Below are 16,437 nucleotides of genomic sequence, written 5' to 3'. Positions count from 1 at the left end.
GCCATGATTTTCTAAAGCATGAAGATAGTGGCTGTGATGGTCGTTATAGAAAGACAAGTGAGAGATGCTGGTTAGGATATATAGATGGTTTTCAGTGGAGGATATTTCATAAAATTGATGTCTCATTGTGCATTGAAGATTTGTGTCTGTGGTCTTAAGTGTCTACCTAATATTCCGCATCTTCCACAGTGGGCGGACACCATGTCTCTAAAATCCCGAATACACTTTAGAGTACGGTTGGTTTGAATGAGTGTTCGGTTGGCAGCTATCTCGTTCGACTCTCTCGGACACAGGAGAACTCGGTCTGTCAAGCGCTCAAGTGTTCTCTAGCGACGGCTTATCTCTTAGAGAACAAAAAGATCATCAGACATGCCAGACCTTTATGTTCCTCGATATCATCTATTGATGGAGAATTGTGGTCCCCCATATACATAAGACTGTTGGTCAATATCGGTGTGTTTGATAACGTTAGTCTCTATATGATTGTTTTACGGGGCATTTTCCTTTAGTAGATGTAGTACAGTCTATGACTACGGCCTTGGAGGTACTTTGATGTAAGGAATACTTGACTTGTAAAATCATAATGTTGTAAAGCGACTTGCTTGGCTGTATGTGGAGGTAGACAAGTATCACGCTCTGTTTAAATTTCAGGTTAGTTTTTTAAGCATCATAAACTAACCTGGAGTCCATAAAGAAAACACAGCCCATTCGGCATAAAGGCAAAACAAAATACAAAGTTGCAGCACAGTCCATATACAGGCCGGCGTCCAGCCACTCAGGGTTAGTTACTCATGGTTCAGCCCAGCATGTGCTAGCTCCTCTCTGAAGCAGGTTTTCCCAGATACTGAACACACCTGAGTGTAAAAGCTGGCTATTTAATGCCCAGACCACTCCCTGGTTTGGAAATATGGTGGATGACTTCCCGCCCTGCACTTCGTCATCCACTAAAAACATGCCCTTGTAAACCTGGGCCGTTAACCCTCTCTGCACCTAATGTGCAGGAGAAACTTCCATGTTTCTCCTGCACATCTCCCTGCATATCTCCCTTCCGACACACTGTCAGTGACTTTGTCACAATAAGTAAAACCGTTCTAAAATAACTGACCAGTAAGACACGTAGTTGCACATATTATGGATTACTGCAATCCATAAGTGCAATTTAGTAAGTCATTTTCCATCTCAGAATGTACATATGGAAATTACGTTGTGCACCAAAAGAGGTGGGGTGCAACTGTTTTTCTTTACAGATAAAAGAAGCTACTTATATTGTTTATATGTAATTTGAGAATTCCGAAGATTTTTTTCACTACTGTGTTTATAGTAACTCAATTATTGTCTTACATTTACTGTAACATCAAAAAGTATCTAGATGAAGCTCATTATGAGAAAAGAATATAATTATAGCACCGGCCTCGCTCTACTATAATGTGTAGTAAATGGCTGGCTTCATTCAAACTCTAGGAAGCAACTAACAAAATTGCTTCAGTAGGTGCAATCTGCTGGCAAAAGGAATAAGCAACATAAACAACAGCAAACAGGAAACACAATGCCCTCCCGAGTCTCTGATTCACTGTGTCTACAAGCATCTGTGTGTAATTGCTTTTATTGTGAGTGATGATTTTAGCTCTATCTGTTACTTAGTGATTTTTATTATCCCAATAAAGATATTATTGACTTTAAATAAGATTTAGTATCTGTTTCTGTATATAGTTGTTTATTAGAAATGAGTGAATAAATTCAAGTGGAATTGAATTCTCTAATTTTTCAAAAATCTGCATTCGCAAAACATAGATTTTTTTTCATAATACACTTCTATGCCATTTTCTTGATCTGTACAGAGCTATGCAAAGTTTAAAAAATACTTATACTCACCTGATCGGTCTCTCTGCTCTTCACCATCACCCATCCTGTCCTCGTTGCTTTTTCAGAATCCCGCTGTTCATGCTGAAATCTCTGAGCCGGAACTTCCAACTCTAATGATCCCCGGGGAAGTTCTGTGCATGTACGCACCAGGCCACGGCGCACGTCGTGATGTCATGACCTTCTGCACACTTGCCTCATCACAGCTGGACAGAGTAAGAGGCCCGGGAATTTCAGCACTAGCAGCGGAGATTAGAAAATGCAACGAGGACCGGCCGGGTGATGGTGAGAAGCCGGGGAGCCGGAGAGGTGAGCGGTGAGGTGTGTATAAGGGTTTTTCACATTTTTACATATTACGTTTATTATGCTCTGGGGTCTAGAGAGACCCCAGAGCATAAAAAGGGACATTAAATTCATGAAGAACAACTTCTCCGCAAATAGTATTTCCCAGGAAAAAATATAAGAACAGGCCATTTTGCCTGATTCGCTCATCTCTAGTATTTATGTATGTGTGACAGCGAGACACTTATTGGTGAATCATTCATAATGATTATAGTATACAAACAGAATCTGAAATTAATTTTTTTGTAGAAAAACTTTACTTCAGCACAATCATTACAGATGGGGAAGATGAGAATTGATTACAGGAAATTATTTGTGGGTGTAAATGGTCACCGAGCTTTGTGATTGGTCAGAAATCTGGGTGTTTAAAGAGGATCTGTCATCAGGTCAGAAGTGACCAATTTTTGTTCTTATTTGATTCCCGCTGCTCCCTTGAGTATTCAGGTTTTTTTAAATTGCACCATATGGATCCATAGATATGAGCCTTTTCATTTAGCACAGATTTTTAAGGTCTTCACTAAGGAGGCGTGGCTCACAGGGTCCTCTGGGGCGTGCCTTTAGGCTGCTCTGCATTATTAGCTTGGGCACACAGCATCCTTGGTAAAAACCATAAAAATTAGCACTCAATAAAAAAGGCCCATATCTCTGGATCCATATTTTGGAAGAAAAAAAACGGAATACTTACAGAAGTAGAAGGAATAAAATAATAGCAAAAAATGACCACTTTTGACCTGGTTACAGGTTCTATTTAACCCCAACTTTATGGTGGGTTTAGATGTAGTGATTTCAGCTCATCAATTTACCTTATAGAGGACTTGTCACTCGCTCAAATTTTTTTTTTTTTAAATACATTGTATAAATCCCCTAGATCCCCAGAGTTTTCTGCTCTTTTCCACTTTGTGCTATTGCTCCATTTCAGAAGTGTTCACATTTGTTGTTTTTGGATCAGGGTATGTGAAATTTCTACTGTTAGTTCAACTGGGCGGTTCTTCAGAGTCTACTCGGGGGCATATACCTTCACTCCTCCCTCCCAGACGCTGCCATTCCCAGATGGGCAGCTGATCTAGTCTCAGACACTGCCGAGCTGTTATTGGCAGCATATTGGAGAGCTGGGTGAAAGCGCACACCCCAAAGAACACTCACACCCCAAAGAACACTCATCCGTTCGACTGCCAGCAGAAAATTCACATACTTCGCTTCAAAAGCAACCAATATAAATAACTCTTCAATGGAGTGACGCAGCACAAAATGGAAAAGAGCAAAGGAATCAGGGGAGCTCAGGGATTTTTACAAGGTATATAACTCAAATATCTTGTGCAAGTGATAGTCCCTCTGTAAGAAGCGACGATCGACTGTATGGACAAGTCATTCAGAACTCATTTACTTGTCTGTTTACTCAGGCTAATGACTAATGATGGGGACTGAAATATTGCTAATATGATAAAATCTCATCACATCTCCTGATGACATAGGGTGATATGTTGCTGACAACAATGGTTTTTTTTTGCCGGTGTAAACAATCTGACCACCCAACGAGTAAGCGTTTTTCCTAACTTCTCAGGTGATCACCATCATGTTTACACGGGCACACAATTGACATGTTCGTACGAATGCTCATTCACCGATCATCTACTCATCTATATAGGCCATAGTTCTTTGATATATACGTGTTTCAATCACAATTTTGAGTGACAAAGCGTTTCACCTAAAGACTAAGATTAAGAAGAATTTGCGTTTGCGCTTCATTATGTACACAACCACGTGGCGATTATTGAGGATGACCCTGCGCCTAATAAATTCAGACTATACACAAAAAGGATCAGAATTTTTATCATTTAGCATTTTATCTATTCTACAACTGTATTTATGGAAACATAAAAAGCCATGGTGTTTTTCACATGCTATTCCTGTTTAAATCAGTAGATCTGAATGGCACAAAAAATTCAGGAATAGGCCATGCTGTGTTTTAAGAAAGCTACAAAAAAACTCTACATTGTGCTTGATAGTGCAAAGCGGATTAAATGAAGTCCTGTTCACTACATCTTGCTGCTGCATTAATAAATCGCACGTGACAAGACGCAGAGACCTTATAGTGTTGGTGCAGTGACATTTTGGGAGATAAAATATGCTGCTAAATCCAGATCAATTACAGTACGATACCTATAATATTTTAATAATTCACAATCTATTAATGAAAACTAGCAGCTTAGTTTATTCCTTGAGGGAGCACTCAAGAAAAGATTCTGTTCTGCCACCACAGTAGCACATTTTCTAAATGTCAGACAATGACATGCACCTCTCTAGGCAGAGTCTCTAGGTCTTCAGAAAGCCATTTATGGTTCTCATTGATATGTTTACACTTTGACTATATTCATTCATCTTGTCCTTCACACATTGCGTCCTTAATTATAGAAACTTTTTAATTTGTAAGGAACATATTTCCCATCCTACTAAATCAAATCTTTCACCAGATCTCACAATACAAAATACATGCATTATTATGTAGCTCTCTTGTACATGATGAGACCGGTGGAGTTACTTTGACAATCTATTTCAGAATGCAAAGTATTGACTCATAAAATGCTCACTTTAATATTAGGCATGAAAACTTTAACTAAGGATTGTACAGCCATACTGACATGGATTTTCATAGTAAGTACATCAGCTTAAAGAGATCTATTTAATAACTAGCTGTACCCGGCCACGCGTTGCTGTGGCTGAGGCTGGTTAAATGGAAAAGAAAGAAAAGAGAAAGCGCACGTTTCTAAAATCTTTAATTTCACAATGCTTGTGGGTATACAATATTTGTTGTTGTTCCATTGTAGATATAGAGATTGTCTGGTTTGCTGACTCTAGAACACACAACATATAATTGTCCATGTGAGAAGCAATCCGTGTCTAGATTTAAACCACACAACTCTGATGATTGGCCCTGAGCTTTGTTGATGGTGATTGCAAACACCAATCGAATTGGGAATTGCAATGTCTTAAATTGAAATGGCATATCGGTTGGAATCATAGGAATGCAAGGAATGAGGACATCTTCACCTTTGAAAGATCCTGTCAAGATTGTTGCTTCAACAACGTTGCTCATTAATGGTTTTACTGCAAGCCGCGTGCCGCTGCAAAGCTTTGGCTGGTTGATATTTCGCAACATGATAATTGGCACACCGATTTTCAATTGCAGTACGTGCGGTGGCATCCCTGGCAGATAGAGAGAATTCAGAAATTCTGTTGGATAATTAACCGCTTCATCTGCTTCCTCAACAGTGTCGGCAGACGTGTATGTGACTGCCTCGCTTTGAATGTTAGACTGAATAATGCTGTTAAGTTCGTAGACGTCTTTGTTCTTGCCCGCAAGAATAGCTCATTCATTTAGCCAATCGTGATTCTTAGAATTGGTTTGAATATTGAGAAATATTTTTTCAACCAATTGTTCTTGTGACGTCACTAAATTGCAGAAGTTATGAGGCAATGAAATTCGTTTTGAGGTCAGATCAACCGGCACCTTTCCGTTCCCAATTTCCAGCAATTGATGTGAGAATTTTTCAGCTGATCGATCGTGTTGCAGCTGGACACGCATATTTGTAGTTCATTTTAATGTCTTTACGTGTCGCCACAAAGTAGAGTATTTCAGGCAAGCATTTATTTTGTCCACTGGAGTCGATCGAGGAATTACAGGTAATGATTGCCTGAAATCTCCTGCAAGCAATATTAATGGGATCCCAAATGGTCTGATGTTTTCACGTAAATCTTGCAATGATCGATCAAGAGACTCGAGTGATTTTTTGTGTGCTCTTGTGTATTCATCCCAAAGAATTAGTTTGCATTTCTGTAATACTTTTCCCATGCCGGATGCTTTGGAAATGTTGCACGTGGGAGTTTCAATGTATTGCATGTTCAATGGCAATTTCAAAGCAGAATGAGCAGTTCTTCCACCTGGTAGCAATGTCGCAGCTATTCTGCACGACGCAAGAGTTAAAGCTATGTCATTTTGGTTGATATTGGGTGAAGGAGGCGCTGTAAGGCTCGTCACTATCAGTGGCAGCGAATTTGTGGACAGGGAACCAGGGGTGTCCAAGTTAGTGTTAATCTGGTTTAGGAAGTGTAAATTCGCGCTGGTGGTAGTGAGCAAAGAGAGGGCACGAGAGTTTTGCAAGTACAAGAAGTAATTTTATTTTATTGATACAAAGCAGGTGATTAGAATAGCTGATTATGTCATTTTGGGATCGAATTGCAGCCAAAATCAATCTAATTAGGAAAGTTTTACCAGTTCCTCCTGTCGCATCTAAGAAGATTTCTCCAACTCCATTATTGATAGTCTACATTATTTGATCGCAAATGCCTTTTTGCTCAAGCGTTAGCTTAGGAATATTTGATTGCACATATGACTAAAGATCACCCATGTTGTAATTTCGTTCACGAAGCAATTCGACATCAAATGAAGCAGCGGATCGATTCGGTGATGGCATTCCCAATTGATTGAGAACTTTGTTCGCGATTTCTAAGCACAAATCTTCAATCATTATCAACGCTTTGTTGTAGATTTCTGCTGTAAAATCCATGTTCATATTTGAATTTTCCTTGTGTATTTGACAGAAAAGATCTTTAGTCATGTACGATTTATATTTCTCCCATAACTCTGTTGGAGATGAAGGAGAGCAGGCGGTCAATATGATTGCAAACAATGCACGAATTTGATTTGTTGCTTTTACTTCCAACAGCTGGTATATAAAAACATGCGTGTATTCGAATGCAATGTTGTGTCAAAATTTCAAAGCAATCGGTGAAGAATTTTCGGAGATTTAAGATTTTGAATAAACAAACATTTACATTTTTATTTATATATAAGATAGATAGATAGATAGATGAAGTATATATTGTGAAATCTGGCATTCTCAGATAACAAAGGGGAGATTCTCATTCATGACTTCTATTACTTAACAGAAGCATCTCTCTTTGGAGGACATGGCTTGTGAATGCATTATACAATTTCTCCTACCCACGGTCTTGTGAGTATGACATATTCTGTCTTGTGAGAATAACATATTTTCTGGATCCAGACTGATTTATAAATTATTACGAATCCACTAGTTTTGAGCAAAAAGATTGCAGAACCCTGGTCTAGAGGCCATTTTGGTATTCAATGGCTGCCGGTTCAGAGATTTGTAAATATCATATCTCTGCCAGCATCCACAGTAACTCTACTTATTAGCAGACCCATTAAAGTCCTTAAATTGCAGTGCAATGCACACATGGCACTGCTCAAAGTCTATTAATCAGAAAAGGTTTCAGGGATGTTGGCTTGTAGCAAGAGGTTCACAGGCATCGGCTCCGAATGACAACATGGCCGCCTTACCAGGGTCCTACAAATCTTTTTACTCAACTCTACCATCCAGTGGATAGGCAGTCATTTATGTAGTCCAGAATACCTCTTGAAAGGGAATGTGTCACCAGGTTTTTGCGAACCTAATCGATAATCAGCATATAGTAGGACCATGGCCCCCAACATTTCTTACCTGGAGAGCTACATTCATCTCAGAGAGTGGGTCATTCAGCCACATTCAGAGCTCCACCCATCCCCCCTCTCCACCGAGTACTGACACAAGGCCCCATTATCGGTGGAATGACAGCCAAGCTATGTCAAAGAAATAATACTAGATCCAGGTATTCCTGCCTTACCCCCATTGGGTATTCTAACACCAAGCACTCCCACCACACTATCACATGCAGCCTCAATCACCTATCTCTATCTCCAGCTTAACAATTTATCTCTCCAAACCCAAGGCCAGAATATGTGTATCCAGATCTGCTCTTCTGTGAGGGTTACTGTAAAAAGTCTCAATCTGGAGAGCTGAAATTCTTTGCTGTTTGCTAGAACTGGTGCTAATGCACTAAACTGGCAGACAGCTGGGGGCCACACATCATGGGTCTGTGAGACATGGCTCCCGAGCCACACACTAGGAATACCTGAAGTAGGGGAAGAGACCATGATTCCAGAGATGTGTCAATTACTGGGCTGTTTGCTGTAGGTTTTATCAGCAGCAGATAATCCTTGGAGGACTAGTAAACCTGCTTCCATGTAGTCCTCCATAGTCATAAGCTCTGTATAACTCCGCCCCCACCCCATTGCATGTTTTCTGACTATAGTGTAAACAGGAAGCTGTCATCAGTAGTGTGGGTGGGGTTATATAGAGCTCAGCATTCAGAGCACTGTAGATCTGCAGAAAATAAAAGTGGTTTTATCAAAACTTCAGCAAGCAGCTCAGTAACTGATGCATTGCTGGAATCAGGGTCTCTGCCCCTAAATAATGCTGCTCTCAGATGGGGTAGAAAAACCTGGTGACAGCTTTCCTTTAAAGCCCCTAATGTAAAATATGAGTAGAACTCCACTGATCTGATAACTTGATTGAGGTGTGTATTATTGACAAGTTGTTTCTACCATGGTAATAGACTTGTGAATGATTTGTATACTGTACAGTGTATGTTTGGTATACCGTATAGTGTATGTTTAGAACATTTGTCCGTGTGAAATAACACATCTATATGCGACCGTTTTCCTGATGTTGGGCATTTGGAACAGTAAGAAGTTTGATCAGGCTCAAACATGTTTTTTTGGCAATGTTCTTTACTGTATGATGTCCACTGGCTTATGGAGAAAATAATACACAACATAACGTTTTGGTTTAACTATAAAATATGGAAGCAAATCTCTCACAGCTTAAAGCCTATCTTAATCATACTCAGCAGGAAAAAGCTTTGTGTTTCCTTCTTGTCGTAATTTTACGTTTTGTCAAAAGCAACAGCAGGATGGATCTGAAAACACAATAGTCAAAACATATCATTTGTATTCAAGCTGCCGTATATGTGAAATAGAAAAATATCCTGAATTGCTTAAAGCCTTAAATAGACACAATAGCCAGCAATAGGAGCCATGTCAAATGGAGCTGGAGAAAGACAACATCGGTAATAATAGATTGTGTTATAAAATAGCAGCAGTAAATTATAGCTAAAATACAGCTAGAAAAATGTCTATTAATTGGAAATACTTATGTACAGGTTCATATAGTTTAGCTGAAATGATTAGATTTAAAATTAAATTTGCGTGGGAGACCCTTTTCCCTTTTTTTGTGAGTCTGTTGGGGAACTGCAATGAATTTCCTTTATTTAAAACTAGCGTATTACATCTGGGGTTTCTTATAAGACTCTAAGAATTATTTTGCTATCTATGTTTGGACCAGGGAACCAATAAACAATATAAGGCTTTGTTCACATTGCTGCTTATTATTTTCAGTCGAGGCTTTGGTGTTTGGTATTTTTGATGGCAAGATTAGCATTACCTGCTGCCATATTCTTGTCTTTCCCTATTATAACGAATGGGGGACATCAGAACTCATTAGGATTTATCTGGAAACAGATCCCTATGAACAGAAGAAATGACGCTATTGTGAACAAAGCCTACATGATACTAGGTTTATGATTTTTATATTTATATGTTCGCAAACTTGAAATATAATAGGTAGTAAGATAATGGTTTGGATGTGTATAGAGGTGTTTTACCAGAAAAGTAATTGATGGCATAACTCATCACTTACTGTTCAGTGGACTTCACACTGCTGGGACCCCCGCCGATTATCAAAATGAAGATGTACCGCTGTGCATACCCTCTTATCATATGGGTCATTGGATCACATCACAAGTCAGGGCTTTGGTGTGACAGCAACTTCTACAACCCCTATAGTTACACCCATAATTGTTTCTTTATGTTGTCATTTCTCATAGTTGTATTAACATCTTCATACATAAAGAAAAAACAGTAGATGTGGATTTATTTTTATTTATTTATTTTATTAACTTATATAGAGCCATTAATTCCACAGACATTAACTCTCCCCATTATTGGCACTCTCCCAATTATCGCCACTCTCCCCATAATCGCCACTCTCCCCATTATCGGCACTCTCCCAATTATCGGCACTCTCCCCATAATCGCCACTCTCCCCATAATCGCCACTCTCCCCATAATCGCCACTCTCCCTATAATCGCCACTCTCCCTATAATCGCCACTCTCCCCATTGGGGCCCACAATTTAAATTCCCCATCAGTATGTCTTTGGTATGTGGGAGGAAACCGGAGAACCCGGAGGAAACACATACAAGTACGGGGAGAACATACAAACTCCTTGCAGATGTTGCTCATTGTCGAATTTAAACCCAGGACCCCAGCGCTGCAAAGCAACAGGGCTAACCACTGAGCCACCGTGCTGCCCACAGTAATTTACGACAATCCACCAACTGTGACGTCTTATGGATGACATGAACTCTGAAGTTGAGACCAAGCGATCTGCAGACAGTGCCACCTGCAATATTCATCTGACACGCTGTGCTATAGAAGCTGAGATTGAAAGTAAAGTCAATCATGGCCATTTAATCCCTCAGATGAAGCAATCAATAGTGATTGTAGCATCTAAAAAGTTAGAGGTAGCTTTGTCACCTGATGCACTCTTCAATGCGATTGTGGGATGCCATAGCCTTGTTGTGACAGCCTAACAATCATCTTAATATACCTACTTGACCCTGACATAGGTAGGATCAAAAGATTGCCAGTGAGCTTCATACTGACAAGCACAATACACTACAAAAGTATTGCAATGAATATCATCGAGCAGAGCATTGCATGTTCAAGTCCCCTCATGAAACTTGAATAATAAAGTAATAAATTATAATAACATTTTTAAAAATATTAAAAAAGGAAAAGAAAATTAATCACAGAATGCTTCTTTTCCATGCTAAAACACTTAAAAAGTACATAAAACTGGAAATGCCACATTTGTAATGACCCAAAATATAAATTGATCTTTTTATTATTATTTAAAAAAAATTGCTGCTTTTAGTTCATCACAACTGACAAAAAAACAACAGTTTATGGGCCCAAAAATGGTGCCAATAAAAATGTAGAACCATTCCTTAAAAAACAAATCCTCACACATCTGTATGAATATAAGAATAAATATGTTAATCACTGACAATAAAAAAGTTATGGTGACAAAAAAAAATGATTTTTTTTAAAGGTAGTCGTAGAGGTAGTAAAACATAAAAACATATATACATAAACTTTGTATGTCTATCGTATCGATCTGCAGAATAAAGTTAAAACTGACCAGTGAACACATCTGTGAGATCAGGGCTGTCATTATGTCTCACACAGGAGTAACCTGCCTGTTCTGAGCTACTACTTCGTGAGATAAAATGGCACACTGCTTTTATCTCACTGCAGAAATATTACAAGTTGAACACAATAGACATAAGTATTATTACTGACACATCTCTGAACAGACAGTGTGGGAGAAAAGGCAGCACAGCAGAGGTGGCAGTGCTTTGAAAGGAGGAGAATTCATAGAGATGTTTGTAATGTGACACAGTTAAACTCAGTTGTGCTGCCCCTCCTTCCACCAGAAGATCAGAGCTGTCTTACATTATAAAACTCACACACTGAAAAATCTGCCCTAAGTTATGGTGGGGTAGGTTCTTCTTTCCTTTGAGTGTTACTGCCTGCTTGAAAATGATCTGATAAGTGTCAGCCGTGAGATCAAGGAGGAAACGCTCAGTTGATTAGACTTCAGGTCTGCACAGTGTGACACCGGGGCAGTGGCACATAGGCAATGTGTATGCAGAAATCATAATGGTTGCCACGCATTTCTGTGATTTAGGAGGAAGCTCAGGGGAACTATAGCTACACCTCTATGGGCATGATATTGGCTGGCTGGGCTGGACTATTCTGCACTGTGTGTTTGCCTTTCCAACTACTCTAATTAGGATTTGCGGCACGACAAGATTAAAACACTGATTTTACAGTTATGCTGGCAACTTTTCCTTAACATTGGGGCTGCTAGAAATCACCATCAAATGAGGAATGCAGTGCTGTAATTAGTTAAAAGGGGTAAATCCTAATGTCAGGTTTTCTTTAACAAGCAGATTGCAAAGATGCTTGTTTTTCAAACACTTTGCATCTTTATTAAAGAACATGAGGCAGTCCCTTTAAGGCCCAGGATGCATTTTTGAAGCATTTCTGCAGCAGCAAAAACGCTGCAGAAACACTTCAAAAATGCATGGTAGAAGGCCTGCCATGTTTCCCAATGATAATCCGTATGAGCTGTGCACATGCTGCTCAAATTTCCGCTGTGGGTTATCATGGGGAAAAAAACCGCAGCACTACCAATTATTTTGCGGAAGCGCTGTGTTTTCGCCGCCATTGACTTGCATTGGAACGCATGGAATCCGCATCACTGCATCTGTACATGCGGATTCCATGCGTTTCAATGTGCGGATGGTACCCGGGTGTGGAGGACAGGAGACTCTCCTCCGGACCTGGGTACCATAGTACCTGTAAAAAAAAAGAATAAAATAAAAAATAAATATTATATTTACCTTCTGATGTCCCCCGGCCTCCTTGTCTTCACTTGCCGGCAGCTCGCGGTGGACTGAAGGACCTGCGCTGACGTCATTTAGTCATGTGACGGCAGGTCCTTCAGTGTACCGCGAGCTGCCGGCAAGCCAGGACGGAGCGAAGCAAGACACCGGGGGCCATCAGAAGGTAAGTATAGATTTATTATTTTATTTTTAAACATTCTTTCGGTCACACTATATAAATCTATGCCGGTTGCATGGATTTATATAGTGTGACCAAGTTGTCAAGCAGATTTTATTTATAACAGAACATAGATCCATGATCAGAAGTTGAAAGCTAGACATTTTGCCACTTCATTTGAAAAAATTAACTCATTTAAAAATTGATGTCAGCAACACATCTAAAAAAAGGTGGAACAGGATTAACAAAAGGCTGGAAAAGTAAGTGGTACTAAGGAAAAACAGCTGGAGGGTCAATGATCAGCTAAGTCACATGACTGTGTATAAAAGGAGCATGTTAGAGAGGCAGAGTCTCTTAGAAGCAAAGATGGTCAGAGGTTCACCCATTGGTGAATAATAACGTCTTTGAATATCCCACCATCTACAAAACATAATATCAAAAGATTAAGAGATTCTAGAGAAATCCATGTGCACAAGGGACAGGACCAACAGTCATTGTTGGATGCTCGTGATCTACAGGCCCTCAGGCAGTACTATATTAAAGTCAGTCATGCAAATCACCTGGGCTCAAAAATACTTTCAGAAATCATTGTCCGTGAGCACACTTCTCAGTGCAATCCACAAATTCAAATTAAAGTTCTATCATGCATAGAAGCAGCCATATAGCAACACAATCCAGAAATACTGCAGTCTTCACTCTGTAAAGCTCATATAAAATGGACTAAGGCAAGATTAACAACTGTTCTGTGGTCTCGATGAATCAAAATGTAAAATTATTTCTGGAAGCCATGGACGTGGGGTCCTGCGGACCATCCAGCTTGTTATCAACGCATAGTTCAGAAACCTGCATCTCTGATAGTATGGGATTGCATTAGTGCCTATGGCATGGGCAGGTTATGCATCTTAAAAGGCGCTATCAATGCTGAGCGGGTTATAGAGGTTTTAGAACAACATATGCTCTATCCACACAACAACTATTTCAGGGTTCACCTTGTATATTTCAGCAAAACAATGCTAAACCACATACTGCATTCATCACACCAGCCTGGCTTCTCAGAAGAAGAATTTGGATAAAGGAATTGGTCACGTGTATTTCAGACCTTCCACCAACAGAAAACATTTGGCGCATTATTAAATGAACAATCCAGCAAAGACCCAGGACTGTGGAGCAGCTAAAATCCTACATCAGACAAGAATGGGACAACATTTCTCTTAGAAAACTTCAGCAACTGGTCTCTTCACTTCCCAGAATTTCACAGATTGTGGTAAAAAGAAGAAAGGATGCTACACAATGGTAGACATGACCCTGTGTCAACTATTCTGAGATGTTTTGCCGCCGTCAATTTCTATATGAATTACCGTATTTTTCGGAACATAAGACGCACTTTTTTCCCCCAAAATTTGGAAGGAAAATGGGGGGTGCGTCTTATGGTCCGAACGTTACTTTACCGGTGGTGGTGGAGCAGGGATCGCAGGGTCCTCCGGCGGCGGCAGAGGCGAGATGTGGCTAGAGCCGGGGCCTGTACCTGTGCTGGAGTGGCTGGTGTCAGGTGGTGAAGCAGTGGAGCCGGGGCCTGTGCTGGGCTGTGAGTGGCGTCCGGTGGTGAAGCACAGGAGCCGGGGCCTCTGCCGGGCTGTGAGCGGTGTGGCAGAGCAGTGTATGCGGCTTCCAGTGTCCATCTTCCTGAGGCCGTGATTCACGGGAAAATGGCCACCTGAGCCGGCGCATGCGCCGATCGGGAGCTCCGGCGGCCATTTTCCTGTAGATCACAGCCTCATGAAGATGGCCGCTGCCACCGGAAGCCGCACACACTGCTCTGTCACATCGCCGGACTCCACTCACAGCCCGGCACAGGCCCCGGCTCCTCTACCTCACCGCCGGACGCCACTCACAGCCCGGCACAGGCCCCGGCTCCTCTGCTTCATTGCCGGACGCCGCTCACAGGTCCAGGCCCCAGGCAGGTGCACAGACCCCAGGCCCGCCCCAGCTCCCAGCAAGTCCACAGGCCCCGGGCCCCAGCAAGTCCACAGGCCCCAGCAAGTCCACAGGCCCCGGGCCCCACCAAGGCCCCAGGCCCCAGCAAGTCCACAGGCCCCAGACAGGTGCACAAGCCCCAGGCAGGCCCCAGCAAGTCTACAGGCCCCAGGCTCTAGCAAGTCCACAGGCCCCAGCAAGACCACATGCACCAGCAAGTTTACAGGCTCCGGGCAGGCCACAGGCCCCAGCCAGACACCGGCATCTCACCTCTTCTGCTGTCGCCGGGTTCCTGAGGTAGGGAACGGAGGGACCTGTGATCCTGCTCCACCATCACCGCAACTTACAGCTGCTGGAGCACCGGCTTCATGTATCCAGGGTCCGCAGCATTCCTCCACTTCTGCCAGGTAAGATACCTAATCAGACTATAAAACAGACCCCATCTTATAAAAAATTTTTTTTTCCTATTTTCCACCCCAAAATTTGGGGTGCGTCTTATGGTCCGGTGCGTCTTATAGTCCGAAAAATATGGTAATTTTTCAAATGAAATGGAAAAATATTTAATTATAATTTCTGATCTGGGATCTACAGTGGGTACAGAAAGTATTCAGACCCCTTTAAATTTTTCACTCTTTGTTTCATTGCAGCCATTTGGTAAATTCTAAAAAGTTCATTTTTTTTCTCATTAAAGTACACTCTGTACCCCATCTTGACTGAAAAAAACAGAAATGTAGAAATTTTTGCAAATTTATTAAAAAAGAAAAACCGAAATATCACATGGTCATAAGTATTCAGACCCTTTGCTCAGTATTGAGTAGAAGCACCCTTTTGAGCTAGTACAGCCATGAGTCTTCTTGGCAATGATGCAACAAGTTTTTCACACCTGGATTTGGGGATCCTCTGCCATTCTTCCTTGCAGACCCTCTCCAGTTCCGTCAGGTTGGATGGTGAACGTTGGTGGACAGCCATTTTCAGGTCTCTCTAAAGATGCTCAATTGGGTTTAGGTCAGGGCTCTGGCTGGGCCAGTCAAGAATGGTCACAGAGTTGTTCTGAAGACACTCCTTTGTTATTTTAGCTATGTGCTTAGGGTTATTGTCTTGTTCGAAGGTGAACCTTCGGGCAAGTCTGAGGTCCAGAGCACTCTGGAAGAGGTTTTCATCCAGGATATCTCTGTACTTGGCCGCATTCATGATTCCTTCAATTGCAACCAGTCGTCCTGTCCTTGCATCTGAAAAACACCCTCATAGCATGATGCTGCCACCACCATGTTTCACTGTTGGGACTGTATTGGGCAGATGATGAGCAGTGCCTGGTTTTCTCCACACATACCGCTTAGAATTATCACCAAAAAGTTCTATCTTCGTCTCATCAGACCAGAGAATCTTATTTCTCATAGTCTGGGAGTCCTTCATGTGTTTTTGAGCAAACTCTATGCAGGCTTTCATATGTGTTGACCTGAGGAGAGGCTTCCGTCGGGCCACTTTGCCATAAAGGCCCGACTGGTGGAGGGCTGCAGTGATGAGCTGACTTTGTGGAACTTTCTCCCATCTCCCTACTGCATCTCTGGAGCTCAGCCACAGTGATCTTGGGGTTCTTCTTTACCTCTCTTACCAAGGCTCTTCTCCCACGATTGCTCAGTTTGGCTGGATGGCCAGGTCTAGGAAGACTTCTG

The 16,437-nt window shown here is 41.4% G+C and overlaps 1 protein-coding gene across 5 annotated transcripts in view; it reads right to left on the bottom strand.

Annotated features, from left to right (window-relative positions):
• Nucleotides 1-16,437, bottom strand: part of ASCC1 (activating signal cointegrator 1 complex subunit 1) — a 419,091-nt gene that overhangs the window by 57,285 nt on the left and 345,369 nt on the right. Inside the window, exon 10 of one of the 5 annotated variants that reach the window (XM_073685721.1) lies at nt 6,800-6,844. The exons of the other annotated variants lie outside the window; for them this stretch is intronic. Within the exon in view, the coding sequence (XP_073541822.1) occupies nt 6,815-6,844 (30 nt within the window). The 3' untranslated portion in view covers nt 6,800-6,814. Of the gene's footprint in view, nt 1-6,799; nt 6,845-16,437 lie in introns of those variants that run through there. 5 annotated transcript variants of the gene reach the window in all.

Source organism: Phyllobates terribilis, unplaced genomic scaffold (genome assembly GCF_046119375.1).
Source record: "Phyllobates terribilis strain yellow unplaced genomic scaffold, ASM4611937v1 Scaffold_5__5_contigs__length_657084704, whole genome shotgun sequence".
In the NCBI taxonomy this organism is placed as follows: domain Eukaryota; kingdom Metazoa; phylum Chordata; class Amphibia; order Anura; family Dendrobatidae; genus Phyllobates; species Phyllobates terribilis.
This window is presented reverse-complemented; position numbering and strand designations above follow the sequence as displayed.